We start from the raw sequence: 16,155 nt of genomic DNA, 5'->3' as shown, positions 1-16,155 counted from the left end.
CACATGACATTTCCAGAAAATTTTACGATTCTGCATTTTGACACCGATCAAAATTAAGGTAGAATGCGTCTCGGGATAGATATTTGAACTTATTTTCAACCAGACGGACTCAAAATTTACGATACCTGCTGACCTATCTAGGCAAATAAGTTAGCGATATCTACCACGCAAAAAAGAAGTTTTTTATTCTACATGTAAACTCACGTTTAGAGACTAACCGGGTAACAATAGAGGTACCTGATCTTTTATCGATGACATGGAAAGGAAGGGGCTGTACCTCGGGTTAATAAAGCATCTATTTTTAAAGTTGGGTAAATTGAGAAAACGATTGTTCCTCTCTCTCTCTCTCTCTCTCTCTCTCTCTCTCTCTCTCTCTCCTCTCTCTCTCTCTCTCTCTCTCTCTCAACCTACCGAAAATAAGCCAATAATACAGTGCGTACGTTAAATCACTTTCAGACTTTCAGTTTGGTTTACAAGGGAACGCACCTTGAAGCCATTCTTGATGTACTATTTTCACATTTGATTGTCAAAGACCATGGTTATCCGAATTTTTTGTTGTATATATGCTTGGCTATATTACTGTAGACATCATTGATGCTCTTCCCGTATCGTCACCTCAATGGCAAATGTCCAAAATTTGTAGGACTCACAATTTTTAAATCATGCTTATTTGTAATCCTGGACTAGTTGCAACTTCTGTGATGTTATTCAACATTCGTTTTTACTCTCTTTCAATTTTATCCATTCACTCTAGGTTTAGATGACGTTCTCTGAGTGGACAACTGAACTCCATATAATCATTGAGAGTAGCTCAATCGCCTGTGGTGTAATAGGTTTTCCTAGTGCAAATACTTCAATTTCCACAAGTACAACTATCGACACCTTTTGTGTCAAACACGTTGGAACTAATTGGGATAATTGGATGGTGAAGTGAAGTGAAGTAATGCCGATTTAATCTTCAAATGTTATCTCATCTGTTTTTCTTTTGATATTATACACTTGTTTTGTATTATTGCAAAATTCGACTATCTTGCACCCAACACTTTTGAAAAATTTAAAAAATATAAATATCCAATTATCCCATTTTAGTTCCAATAATGTTGTTATCAAAAAGCAAATTATACAGCTTTATGGAACAACAGTTTACTGCACTTAGTTGATATATTCTCTGGCTGTGGCTATATGTTTCATGTTACGTCAAGTGGACACACGGTCATCGTCCTTTCCGAAGCGCAGAGATTTATCGGACATATTTGCGTGAAGGTTAAAGAGTAATAGGCAGTTATCAGCCGCCTCTATGTGCTCTCCACAGGTGAAGGATTGCACCTGTACAGGAGTTTTCCCATGCAAACGTTTCAATGTCTCTCCACCGGGCTGAATACAGTAAAAAGTTCAGCTGTATAGGCACACTTTGGGAACTACTCTACATCAATCATAAGTTAAGTTAAGGATGTACGATCGGAAAAAGTAAAAGTAATGTCAATTTTTCAAATGGGGATTTTGAATACCTACATATGTGAATAGTCCAAAACTGGGAAAAAAAACATGGGGTCACCGCGCTTGTTTTTTACAAAATGACATTAAAAATTCACGGTTTTTCACAAAATCACTAAAAATCAATAAAACAGGTCATCATTTTCATATTTATATCATAAGTGCATTTTTCACGTTTACACTGTAAAAGAATAAAGAAATTATTAACCTAAGCTACTTGGAAGATTTTACTTACATTAAAATTGAGTTAAAAAGTCATCATATTTATTTTTTAACCAAAATTGCAACAAATATGCCCCAAATTTTAGGAATGGGAGAGGGTAATTTATTAATTATTCATAGTTTCTACTAATGTCAATTTTCTCAAACTTTGCCAAATAATAGCACTTTTTGTGAATTTTCCAAAACCACATTTTGTTTAGTAGGTCACCGAGCTCGATTTTTCACAATTTTGCAAAAACTAACTAGGATTTACAGGTTCTGGCGATAAACCATGCTCTCCCGGGTTCGTCGCACGAGGGCGCTCTTCAAATGCCGCTGACCTGCCGTGGCTACCTGCAGTGGCCCTGTCCAGGCATGGTCATGATTTAAGCCTACCATTAAACTTTAATGAGAGGGAAATGACAGAACAAATCAAAGACTTTTAGGTTCTACTTTTAGAGTCTATATATTAATACAGCATATAAAAAAATCACGTAATATTTATTGCCGTAACGCTTATCGGTAGGTTGACTTCGCTGCAGGCTAAGTAATTAGTTGTCACACACTACGTGGAGCCAGGAGCCGAGGCCGTGAACTTGGCGTTTCTCCAATACACGATGACAATCGTAAAGGCAAGCCCGCAACTGACACAAGTGTCAAGATTTTCGGCTAGTTCACTCAAATCGACTATGCGACGGCCATTCTTCCATTCTCCGGTAGGTCTACTAGCTAGCGACACTATCAATCATTGGAATTATAACCACGAATAGCAAATCAGACGTCACACTTCTGATTTACGCTGTACAGGCTACGGTCATGTTGCATTTTTTTTATCTCTTTGCTGAATTCTCGTACCTTCCAGCGTGTTTTGAGGGCACGCTGAACATTTTCTCGGCGCGATTTTCCTTTACCTGCAGACGACATTTTGTACAACGCAAAAACATTCGGAACGTCACTATGCGCGCGTGGTTACTATGGATACATTTCTGCGCGGAAATCGGCGCAGTACGCTTATATTTTTCCGATCGTACATCCTTAAGGCGATACCGAAGGATTCAAAGCGCGCGTTGGTTGCTATCGCTGGCAACGTTCCAAACGCGCACTTTTGCACGTGCAAAATCTTGCCGTTCCGTTGTTTTCTATTGATTTTCGACTCCTGGCATTTTGAAAATGCTCAAAATCTTTCAACTATCTCAATTGTAAACCAATGTAGCTGACGTTTGGTAGGATTGTTGAAGTCATACATGAGAATATAGATAAGCATGCGTTTCTAAAAATTCCGGACCGTTTATGAGATATCGCCGTAAAACCCTTCAAAATTTCACAAAATGACACAGTAGATATCTTCCTGTTCAAAAATCGTTTGTACTTGAACAGATAACCAAATCCATGCTAGGGGCTCTAAACAGGTATCTCATGTGTTACATTCTGAAATTTTGGAAAATTTGGTGCAACTTTGTAGGAGCTGAAACGTTTTAAAGTAGAGCTGTGAAAATTTGTATATGTGTGACGTCACTGACCAATCGCGCGACAAACATGCGTCTTTTGGAATCGTATGGTTCTGTAAATCTTTATTATGCAAAGAAAACCACGAAAACTTTGTATTTTGATTGATTTTAGAAATTACCCTTAGCAACCGTTGCTTAGCAATTTGCATCCTTCAGTATCGCCTTAATCAGTAAACAACAAATTTACTAAGTGGGTCGAAGTACTGTCCAAGCATGTTTAGTTGATCACGACGCCGGCAAGCCGTTGTGCGTCTGTCCTTGCCATATATTCTCAGAATTCTGGTGCGAGGGTAGCATAGAGGTCATATTATCATCGGCTTCAGCAATCCACTGCGTGGTCATATATCATTTGAACACAAAAATAGCTGTCAGTATATGTGTTTCAAGGCACTTTGATTAACCCTAAAACTAGCACGGATGGGTATAGAAAACTGTTAAATTGGTGAGAGACAGAGACAGACAGACAGACAGACAGAGACAGGGGCAGATATGTATGGGGCAATTGAAGGTTGCTGCTGTTGGCCCCGATTACACCTCACCAAAACGTAACCATTAACGTGCGATGCAAACAACACATTGTAGCACAGAGTACAGCTCTGCTCTTTGGGATCAAGAAATAAGCTTGTATGCCATCATATTCTCATTTAGAATATTTCATTTGGAAAATGTTATTTCTGTCGATTATGATCGGTTCGTAGTCGTACATGTCATTCTCCATCGACATGCAAAACAGAATAAAACAACGAGTTAATATATAACTTTGAGATCAAGGTGACTTTGCAAAAGTCCTAGCCTGTAACAACACTGCAATAGTACCGTGGCACCCTTCAGACCTTTTCATGTTTGGCGTATAGTAGTAGTATATTTCTCAACTGTATGGTTTTCTTCCATTTTTCAATCGAAAAAGGTCTGTTTAGTTGAAGCCATTGGAAATTTCACCAGCGACGACCGTAATGCAGGGTTAAATCTATTCCTATTATTGTAATGTGTTAGTGAAATGAAGACGAGTTCACACATCTGGCTGTTTCAATTACATATAGTGGTGCGGTATAGTGAGTCATGCATGATAGTTGGCTATACGCCACCGAATTGCATTCTTTTTGACCCTAGCTATATGACTTAGTTCACCTGTAACGGTTCGTCTTAATGTAGTATGAGCCTTAAAAGTGAAATACTTAGACTTTTACTCAAACTTTCCGAAAGGAATATCTCCATATTCTCATTCAAAATAAAGAATTAAAATCGCGGATCACCGTGCAAATTTTGGTACGAGAGAAACAAATGACCCAAGATTTGGAGAAAAATAAAATTTTCAATTTTCGAAAAAAACTGAGACGGTGACAAGATTTCTTACTCAAAGAGATTTAAAACTAGTTCCCATAAATGGTAGATCAGAAAAGAATGGTAAAGTTTGAATATCTATCCCCGAGACACGTTTTACCTTGACGTTCGTTTGAAAACTTCAATTTAATCGCTTCATTACTTGCTCGATTTATTTTGTTGTTGGTTTCCTGTTGCTATCGTTCCTCTGCGAGAGGCGCTTGAATCGTGACGTTGTGGTACTAATTGAAGTTATATGCTATCCGGTATTATTTAATTGAACCACAAAATACGTATCATATCTACAAAGGTACACTACAATTCTATACAATGTTAAAATATTCCTTCCGAAAAATTGCTTTAGTAAGTCCAGAAAGTTAATTACACACGCAATGATGCAGACTTTGGGACATATCTCTCAACACACAGAGATAGCGATGATTCAGATCAAATGCTGACAAAGCAAGCTATCAATCCAGTGGGTGTCGTGAGTGTCTTCAGTTCAGACTCAGTCGTAGACCTCGTGAAATGGATAATTACAACTTTTCGCATCACTGTAAATAGAGAACAAAATTGTTCAGTGCAACAACATCACAGACAATGACAGCAAATGTAATAATGACAAGAAAAATACAATCACCACCAACACCATCACCATCATCATCATCAACATTATCATCATCAACACCGCCACCACAATAATCATGACCTACCATAAGTTTCTGACCTCTTTCTAAAATTACAAGCGTCGGCCTTAGCAGTCTCTTAGCCACAGTAATACGACGTATCCTAACCTAGCATTCAGCAGTGTAGACAGACAAACACTGGAAAAATTTGAAGTGCGGATTAATTCAAAGCAGTAATGCCTGATAATGACGTAATGACAGTAATCTACGTAATCTGACCTAACACAAGTAAATTTATCGCCAACAGCTATTGGGTAATGTCAGTGAAAGGAACATCAATACACTTACTAGGGATTGGTATATGCCCGCCAGTTTTGATTGAGTCCAGCTAGATCACGCATATCTTGATCACTTAAAACAAAGTCAAAAACCTGAAAGAAATCGAAAGATGCTCGTTTAATTAAGTAAACTAATTCAATTAATTCTTATGGGTGTGGGAATATAAATTGTTAAAATTTTCGATAAAGTTTAAGCATCTTTTTTTCTTATTTCTATGTTCGATTAGCACAAGTGTTGTATTTGCTTATACCACTTTGTCTTCATAGATCATTGCCAGGACGACAAGGTATTGACAAGGCAGCGGTATACATGAAAACTTGGTGGAGAAAGGGTTTGCCAATGCGCTACCTTTATATACATTTCTAGAGCCCAGATCTGAACGAATTTGGAGTTCATCATCACTTGTCATTCACATCACAATGTTATGTTTTCATAGTAATGTGCATCTAAATTGGAGGAGAATTCACAACACAAGTGATGCAAAGAAAAAATGTTAAGGAGTCCACAAACCTGGAGATTTTCTCTCATTCGTCCAGGATTACTGCTTTTAGGGACCACACTAATCCCTCGTTGTATCAGATATCTCAAGATAACCTGAGCCGTTGTCTTGTGATATCGTTTAGCCAAAGATATTATCTTTGGATTTTTGAGTAATGGAGGATCAGGTTGATTACTCCTGCAATCGAAAATTATAGTTTACATTTCTCAGTGACGGGCACGTTTAATCATGGCCAATTATCTTCTACGGAACAAGAGATTATCAAATAATGTTCCTTTGTGATCAAATATTGGACTACTTATTGAATTCAACAAAAGATAGTTGACATTGACATGTATTTTCACTGTAAAGAAACGAGTCCTGACATGAGCAAAATGGCCGAAGTACTGTGATCCCACAAATATGCGCTTGTCAAACATTGTTGCAATGGTCTGTATGGTGACTCGGTCCTCTTAGTGGTGATACACAGATAGAAAGTATGTTTTCAGTTTGCTTTGCAACCGATCACTCGATTGTAGAACAAACACTTAAATGCACGTGATCTGTGATGCTTTTTACTTACTCTGCTTTTTCTGGCGAACCTAACGGACCGAAAGCAGTCACGTGAATATCATTTGACTGGCAGAAGTCTACGAGTTTGGTTTGGGTCAAATAAGGTTGGACCTCGATCTGCAAATGAAGATAAAAGAACAAGGATATTTTTCACAGCAGTGTTCCAAAGTAATATTTATACTTTGTAAGTCACATCTTAAATTCAACGCCAGCTCTGTTGTTTCAAATATAGTGGTCGTGCTTTTATAGTCGGCCGTTTTCCTCTGGGTGTGATCGTGTACGAAATTCAAAGTTACCGTTTGACGTACTCGATTTTCCCCGGTGTTTGCTGAATGAAACATAAGTTACATTGCCAGTTGAATAATGTTTTCTGTAATTAGTACTATCCTTTAGTACTATAGTATTATGTCAAAACAGTCTGTATATACAAAACGTTTTTCACACACAGGCATCACTTGAAAGGTTTAGAAAACTTAAATCTATCTAATGATGTCATCGTAACCCATACTATCTGTTTCTACTTCTACCGGAGTGAACGTGGTGGTGATATGCTTTTCACATCTTTACTGTCTCGAAAATTACATAACATAAATATAAACGACTAGTATTTCGCATTAAATAGTGAATATGTGTTCATGCTACAGAAAATCTATCCACATTTCGCAACATTTTTCTCGATGGAAATGGTTGGTCAATGAATCACGGACATGATCAGTGTTAACTTACTTGGTTCACCACAGGTTTTATTGTACTGTTGTCGAGCAGATGTTGAATTTGATGATGGTTAAAATTTGATACGCCGATTGTTTTGACGAGTCCGTCATCGACCAGCTTTTCCATTTCCTATGGTAAAATCAGTGAAAATATACTGAAGGATGAACTGTTTATTAATTTATTTATTAATTAATTTATTTATTTATTTATCCTTACAATGGGTCATGGTTAGCATACACCATTGATAAAATGAAATTTTGTCAAACCATGTCAGTGAAAGGGTCAAACTGGGCTTTAATCGACCTGCACATCATAGTCTGTTGAAAGATAGGAATACTGTTTTATGAGCAAAGTACTTACCCTCCATATACCGGCATGATCTACATTCTCGTTGAACAAAATATTACCGTCTTCATCCGTGGGTAATAGGGGTCCAAAAGGGTCTGCGTGCTTTAAGTGAAAAAAGAATGACTTGGAATTGTAATGTGAGTTGTTAAATCGCGTTCATTGCCGTGTGTAAATATTATTTCTATATTTTTGAGGGATTGCATTTTACTCGAGTCTTCACTGTCGAGTCGTAATGTCTCGCCATTTTATGTTTCAGTACTGTCGATTACTGTACATGTAACAATTAAGTCAGTGTGTAATACTAACCCGACATCCAATATGATCGCTAGGCCATACGTAATACTATAATCAAATATACTAGCGGTATTATAGATAAATATTACGATTTTATTTATTGACAATTTTTAGTCATAACACCCGCGGTGTGCCAGAAATAGCAAGGCACGACAAACATCCGTTAGTTTAGTGCTAAATGGAGCGTAATTGTGTCCAGATTCAATTTATGCCCGCCTGCGAAAGGGGTTTTGGCGATGAAAAGTGGATTGTTCTGTACTGAAACACAATTGAGTGAGTACAATCAAAAACTGAGCGACCGTAGTCGAACGGAAATAAAATACCCGTGTTCTTCGTTCTTGCTCGAGTTACAGAGCAATCATTGTTTATAGGAAGGATACACAGCACGAGTACTCGGCTATGGACAACAAAAAGTGACAACACTGATATGACAAAGCGCCAGCGAAACTCTTCAATAATACAGTTCTGAAAGCGATATTCTAAAGATTTACCTTGAGCATCATTATAAATGGTGTTACAAAAAGTTCTGTCTGCTATCTAAGCGTTGTTTTCTCTGTGCAGAAACCTTCAGTGCACTGGTTGTCCAACCAGAACAAGGCAATTGCGTGACTGGCACACGGATATAAACTGATTTGTACTTACTCTGTATTAATCAATTATATGTCTGCAGCTGTAAAGGAACATACCTGATATCCTGTTGGTTTATGTATGAGATATAAATCCAAGTAGTCCAGTTGTAGGTCCTTTAGAGTTCGGTTGAACGCAGGTCTCACATATTCCGGTGCCATAAAAGTTGACCAGAGCTGAAAAAGAAACAAATATTATTTGACCCAAAGGGTAATAAAGACTAGTGTAATGTAACTGCGAAGGTGAAATGACACCACAGAGTTTTGTAAATGGTCAAAATAAAACAAGAAAGAATAAAATGTTCTCTGTAACTCAAGCAAGAATAAAGAACATGGTTACTTGACTAATTTTACTTTTATGTAAAGTTTTGATGAATAAAAAGTGACTTTTTCTTTCTTTTCTAAAATAAAGAATTGAAATATAAAGAGAAAAGAATGAAGAATTTCTGTTAGTGTGTGTGCGCATTTATGTTTCCGTATTATCTATCGATTCACTAAGATGTGTGCTTATATATTGACATATATATGCCCTGCATTGTCAATATGCAGAATATATTGAGCCCTCTGTTGACCATCCTTCGAAGCCCCCAGTATGTACCGCTATGTTTAATTCCAAATCTTTTATTGTGACCATTTATGCCCCTGTGATGATATATAGAGATGTATAAAGAAAAACCCCACTTTTAACATTCTCTAGAGGCAAGAACAAGAAAATATACCTGTTTCCTGATGCCAAAATAAATTAATGGAATTCTAATGTAATGTTACCGATATCGCCTCCCTAATTTTTGAAATACACAAACATGGTGTAAAGTTTCTGTTTTATAAGTTGATCAACCGATGCACGGTTTTTCAGTCATTGCTTTATAGATTACCAGAAGTCGTATTCTCTCAGAAAATCGTGATAAAAGTAGAGCTGCACACTTTAAAAACCAGAATGCTCTTTAAAACATGATGCTTATACAGAAACCTGATACAATTTTGAAATCACAAAAATATGTATTCCCTGTTTAAATACATACAAATATCTTTAAAAAGATACGTGACAATAACGAAGTATTTTTCTATGATATTGTCCAATAATATGACTGACCTTACTGGTGATGAAGATGTCCTCTCTCTTAATAGTCTTGTCAGCTATTTTCTCCCTCACAGCATCCCCAACCTCCGTCTCGATACCGTACACAAGGGCTGTGTCAATGTGACGATATCCGACATCAATGGCTGTTTTCACTGCTTTATACATTATACCCAATGGAGGCTTTTCATCGGTACGAATTGTTTCGTGATGCAGGGCAACCGACAGACAGAGGGCGACGAACAGACAGTCGACAGAACCAATAGGAATAGGGAAAGTGTATGTTAATTAAGCAGCCAGTTACATATGTTAATGTTATTTAAAAGTCATAGCATTGTACGGAATGTTGTTCCTAGGATAAACTATTTGAATGTAACCATCACCATCATTTTTTGGGGAAATCGATGCCAAATACTGAGTTTCTCATGTCTTCAGATTCAGAACACTGATAACAGTTTTGTCTTTAAAACCTTCAAACCTGTAAACTTTTTGTTGCGACATGAAATGACAAGTTCACCACTTTTCATCGAATTTCGTGTCAATAGCCTCGAAGTGACGAAGGAAGTAACATCAATCTTGATTTCATACCCACAAGGATAACATTAAGTCGGCGGAATGGTTCTATTTTTCTAGTCCCAGTCACGGTCTTATCAAACCTCATAAGGATCTAATGAACAAAATACTGCAAAGAAGTTTGGCACACTGCACTGAACTTTTGTGAAACTGAAATAACTTTGTATGCCAACTTGAACCTTTTGTAATTCAAAAAGACTGTGCGTCGGAAAGTATTATTCCGTGATAGATTGGGAGAGGTTCAAGGTCCTACATAATTTGCAAAGAGAGACAGTGTCTCGTGATGTCAACAGTACCAGTTTGTTATACTATGTGGCTGTTAATTTCTTTTTTCACAAATTAAACGACGTCAGCAAGTGCCGCTACATAGGATGTATGTGTTGACAACTAAACTACGCTAAACTAAGAAATGTGACATAAATGTCCTTGAACCTTCAAGCGAGTAGTTTTCAAACAAGTCTTACATACAGCAATTCTCTATACGAAAATAATGTACACTCTTTCATAGTCTTTAAGTAATCATCAGAGAGCACAAACTAACATAGTAAAGTTGCACAAGAGCGACTCGAAATACGGTAGAGCCCGCAACTATATAAGAGATATAATTCAGCATTTGCATAGCCCCTATACTGCTCTCACACTAAATGACAACAGCATACTTTATGTCACACCTCGCAAAGCCTATACCGTCTTAGACACCGTATCGATTGTTGTCCTGGCCTTAGACTCTACCTGACAATACAATCTGTCAAGGTGACATGGGCTTTACGCAGCGATGTGACTCTTGTTGAACTCCACGGTTGACTGATCTGCTCGGTCAATGTATTCGCGCTCATGTAAGCCTTGGTTGAGTTAAAACATAATCTGACATATAAAACTTTCGTATAATTGCTATTTGCGAAAATTGTTCAGTTCAGCCCAATGCCCTGTAAGCAGGTTAACAACCACCGGTGATATCTGTGAGTTTGAGCCAAACCGAACGCGTCGTTGTGAAAGGTTTAAGGTGCAAATATCCTATCACCACACGAGGATCTTACGCGCTCCAGTGAACACAGTATGTGTCCCCATTGTCCGATACTGACATACGAACTTCTAATGAACTCCCTCGGAAATGAGAGACTTACATGTAACTTTTTCTCAAACTTTCCACAGGAAAAACTTGCAACAATCTCTTTCAAATCAAGAATACAAATCGGGGGTCATCGTGCAAATTTGGTTACTAGAGAAACTAATTACCAAATATTTACCGATATTTTAAATCCAAAATGGTCGCCATCCCTGTGTTATCTATCTCTATGGGGAAAAATAAAAATTCCGATTTTCACAAAACTTTATTTACTCCATAAGTTTCAAAATGAGCCATCACAAGTAATAGGCCAAAAGAATATAAAGTTTGAGAGTTCAAATATCTATCCCCGAGGCGCATTCTACCTTAAACGGCCTGACCTCGACATCACTGAATACTCTAGAGTTTGGACGTATGCTTCCTTCGTTTTTACACAAATGACAATGCCATTTTCTACTTTTTCAAACTAAATTTTGCAATGTGTTTGAAGGGTATTCACTAAAAGGTATACCAAACTATGCCATCCTGAGTTCATTGTTACACACAAAAAAAATTTAAAAGAGCTTCACGCATAAATTGACCTATTTGCGCTCTGGTGACCATGGAGGTCATGTTCTACTTGTATGCAGTAACAAAACGAATTGTAACTCCACACCCTTCCCTTCTTACCTTTGTTGTAGCTTTAATAAATGCAAAGGTTTTTTTGTATTGAGGTCACCCTGTTTTGCAGCAGCAGTAAGCCGATCAAAAAACTACCTAAAAATTTTTCGAATCGTTGTGTGTAGAGTTAAAGGTCGCATAATATTTTGTAGACGTCGATCGTAACAACCCCTTCTCATGTTCGCTTGAAGATTTACTTAAAGAAAATTGCAATACACAAGGCAAGGCAGAAAAAGTAAATATTCTCGGATCGCACATGTTCACATGGGTATAGTTCTGTAAAGTAAATTTAAAGACAGTCCCGTTTCTGTTGTTTTGGGACGCTAGTTGGATCTTGTGGGCCAGTAACTTTACACACACCGTCGCCTCGTCATATTTGTGAGTTAGAACAAGAAACAAGCTTACGATTATTTGTCCCTAATATGGCACTATAGTTTGGCTTTACATACATTGGAAGAAGGACTAGGATCCGGCAAGGATACTTTTTCACGACGGAACACAACGCACTGCGTTGCGTTGCAGCACAACACAACGAGCGCGCCGAGTTGCCACCTTTTGAATTTGATCTCTTTAGACTATATCAATGAGAGTAGAATGGAGCCCGCGGCCTTCACGATACTACAGGGTCAAAGTAAAAAGGTAAGTGTTAGGACCAAGCAAGCTAGGGACACGAATGCGGTTGCCTTTGGTTCCGAAAGTTTGGCAGTTGCCTAGTACGGATGAACCATAGACAGCTGCGTTGAAGAAGCACTGTCTATATGAACAAAATACATCCAACAATGCCGTATAGATTTGATGGGGACTCATGTCATATACAGTGAATGCGGTATGCGTTCTTCAAAGTATAGCAAACATAATTTCTGTATGCCACTTACCGTCAATCCAAGCCATGTACCAAGTCCAACTAAAGGAATTTGAGCACCGTTCGACAGTCTAGCTTTCTGTCCAGCCATGTCTTACGGACGAGTGTCTCAATGATGTTCTTGTTTACAGATCTACGGGCGGATCGTTGTGTTTGTTTATCACGAAGTGATGACGAAGGTGCGCGAAGAAAGCCAACACACCGCATTTGCATACGTCACGCACCCATTTGTTAAACGTCATCGATTATTGAAATTGAGGCGAGCCCAATTTTGGCAAAACAACAAGAGCAGTTATGAATCGCAATGTTGAACTGATGAATTCATGAAAAGGGTATCTCTATAACCAGAGAAAATAATATACGGCTGTCCTTTCGATTCCAGACTGAATTACACGAAAAACACTGAACTCTCGTCATTCCTATGAACAAAGAGCGCCGCCATCCCGATTAATGAACATGGGATGAACTTAGCAACTCGGCCCCGAATGAATCCATCGGAAAGCTAGACGGTAAAACACATTTGAACCTCAATAGGATATGTTTTTTGTGTGGCGAGGATATAAACGAGGTATTTTACAAATTATTCATTCAGTCTGTTTACATCGAAGACAACGTTTCTGCTACAGCGGTTCGGTATAGGAAAGAACATGCATGAGGACATGACCCAATTCAATAGTGCGTGCCAAGTTACAAGTTACTGCCTTTGCACATTATGATTCATATCACTCAAGTAAATCGGTCGCTCTCTAAAAGCGTAAATAAATAAAAAAATAATTAATTGTCGATTTTAAGTAAGTTGTTCGAGATGTCGCTTTGAAAAACTGGAAACATAGGCAAACCTTTAACCAATCAACCCTCTTGTTACAGGCAGAAGACAGATTGATATGTTATACATCACAGACAGTTATGCTACAGCACTGGCCACCGGTTACAAAGATGTAAACGTCAGCGCGCGGTACAGAGGGGCATATTTTACCTGACATACATCGGCGATGCATGATCAATATTACTTGGTTTAACGGTTTATTTGGAAAAAAGTATTTCATGGCCTTGTAAACAACTACTTAAAAGAGTGACTCTCTTTTCAGCTGATGGACACAATGAATAACATGCCAACAAGAGGGAAATTTGATATTTTAAGTATGTGAATAAGTAGCGATATCTTGTAAGTTTTGACGTTGGCACTGACAGAAAAAGACCAGAAGTCATTGCGGTAGCAATTTGAATATTTGAAAAATTATAAAGAAGATTCCAGAAAAATTAAAATTGATGTGATGGACAGATAAGTATGGTTATAATGACGACAACGGTGATATCGAAAATGAACAAAATTATAATGGCTACGTTAACAGCAGACCTAAGTCCTTATAAATGAAATAAAATGAGATCAGTTTTAGTCAGCGACAACATATGCCGTTCACGACTGCCTAACAATACATGTACTGCACACACATTAATGGGGGAAAGTGGGATTGTTTCGCCATGTACACAGAAATCTACCGTCTTTATTTCGAATCTAAATAATAATTGACAATGTGTTATAAAAGTAAAAGCTCAAGAAACAGACTATAGCGATCTGATAAAACCAGGCCTGACGCTTTGCGCAATTTGATACATCAGTCAAAAGAACGAAGGGATGGGCTCTTTTCCGAGCATGCGCGGCGACAAAAGGCGGTCGACAATATTTTCAAAATGAGGGATTTCTACAGCTTAAACACATATTATCATATAGGGCTCAGCCCTGGGTTGATTGATGATTATTACTTGCTATACACGTTTGTACGACCACTGTTCCTAGTTTACTCTCTGATGAAACAGTTCACACACGTACGCAATGTCAGACCCTTCATAAATAGATTTTCTGTGTAATGTGTAAAAATGTTTGATATAAATTGGTAATGTACCACGATGACAACCTATTGTGTTTGACTAGGGACGTACTGTGCCATCATTATCGTTGAAATAGTTACTGCACTGCCCATCTTTCAATTGAAATCTGAAAACTAGCGTTCAGTTTAAAAACTAGCAATTTTTGTATCTAGTTATCGACATAGAGGGCGCTTTTCTAAATTCAGTCCCAGCATTCTTTGCGTATGCTCTCGTTCATATGCACAACAGTTTTCTCTCATTTTCTATTTTTAGGCATGATAGTATCGATATTTTGTATCAGTGACAAGTTGGTTAATAATGCTTACTGGCTAATAAAAGAGATATATTATATTAATGGCATCTTATGAAATAATACTTCGCACGTTTCTTATTTGTTTATTTACAAGCATCTAAACTCATGGCGGCGTCCATGAATTTAGTCGGGTACACTTCCGGTTATTCGCAAACTATATTATGAACCTGCGCTTGAGTAGGCCGACTATTACAGGAGCAAATGTAAAGTTTTGATTGTACAATAATTAAATGCTAGAAATGCCTTAAAGATGAAAAGATGAGTGTGTTTCAGCAAGTTTCCCAACAAACAGAAATCTATATGCCCTGATAGCTATCAGGTTACATTTGTGTTACGTATTGGATCACTCTCTGAATCTCTTGCTGAGGCGAAAAGTCAACTTTTATTCACTGCATTTCAGTATCATTTAGTTTGTCCCGCTCGCACAAGACAAAAGCTACCTGAGGTAGAGAGAATTCTCTTTTGATCTCTTCATAGCAATTCAGTGTTAGGCTACCTCTGCACATGACTACATCCTCCCTGGAGACAGACCGATATTATCCTGAAAGTGCATCGACGACCTTTACTTACGATGACAACATAACTCCATGCAAGATCAGAATACATTTCAGTGGCCAATGAAGACACTGTATTAATAATTTGCCTCTACTAAGCTTTATCGACCGCACATTGACTTTTCGACGTCTTAACATATTTCATTAAAGGGAAGGGGTCCTTCCATTTGCATCTGGGCGTATAGGACCATACAACTGGCCTGTTGCTATGCACAATTTAATGTGTTAAATTGTCGCATTAGATTGGCAACGGGAGAGATAGTTGCGCCTCGGGAGTGTTTTCCACGGAGAGATATACATCTATACTGTTTTTATCAATTGCTGTCCGCCATATTGACTGATCGCATACGAAAATAAAGAACCGGAAACATGATGGCGGAGGTCATTGGTATTAGAAGTAGCCTATTATGACAGCTTTTTAGACAGCCATCAATATACCGAATTTTGTTTTTTAGGAATCTCAACAAAGAATTTTAAGTTATTTTCTGAAACGTGTCATTTTGCTTCACACCCTTAACACAGTGTTTCATTCGATATATGTAATCTCAGAACTCAAAATGTGAGCTGTAACAACTTTAAGTAATTTATTAGAATTAGCGACTTTGATCAAATAATATAATTTGTAAAAAAGGAAATCTTGTATGATTTTAAGGATGGTT

At 37.7% G+C, this 16,155-nt stretch overlaps 1 protein-coding gene across 1 annotated transcript; it reads right to left on the bottom strand.

Annotated features, from left to right (window-relative positions):
- Positions 1-4,221: 4,221 nt before the first annotated feature.
- LOC139114947 (aldo-keto reductase family 1 member B7-like) lies at positions 4,222-12,973 on the bottom strand. The gene is made up of 9 exons (XM_070676869.1): positions 12,774-12,973; positions 9,615-9,782; positions 8,582-8,698; positions 7,614-7,703; positions 7,266-7,382; positions 6,550-6,656; positions 5,999-6,164; positions 5,498-5,580; positions 4,222-5,077 (listed from the first exon to the last, which is right to left on the bottom strand). Exons 1-9 carry the CDS (start codon positions 12,849-12,851, stop codon positions 5,032-5,034), a joined length of 972 nt encoding a protein of 323 aa, XP_070532970.1. The 5' UTR covers positions 12,852-12,973; the 3' UTR covers positions 4,222-5,031.
- Positions 12,974-16,155: the final 3,182 nt, after the last annotated feature.

The sequence above is a fragment of the Ptychodera flava genome, chromosome 2 (genome assembly GCF_041260155.1).
Source record: "Ptychodera flava strain L36383 chromosome 2, AS_Pfla_20210202, whole genome shotgun sequence".
NCBI classification, from domain to species: Eukaryota; Metazoa; Hemichordata; class Enteropneusta; family Ptychoderidae; genus Ptychodera; species Ptychodera flava.
The sequence above is the reverse complement of the archived record's forward strand: the minus strand, read 5'-3'. Positions and strand labels throughout refer to the sequence as shown.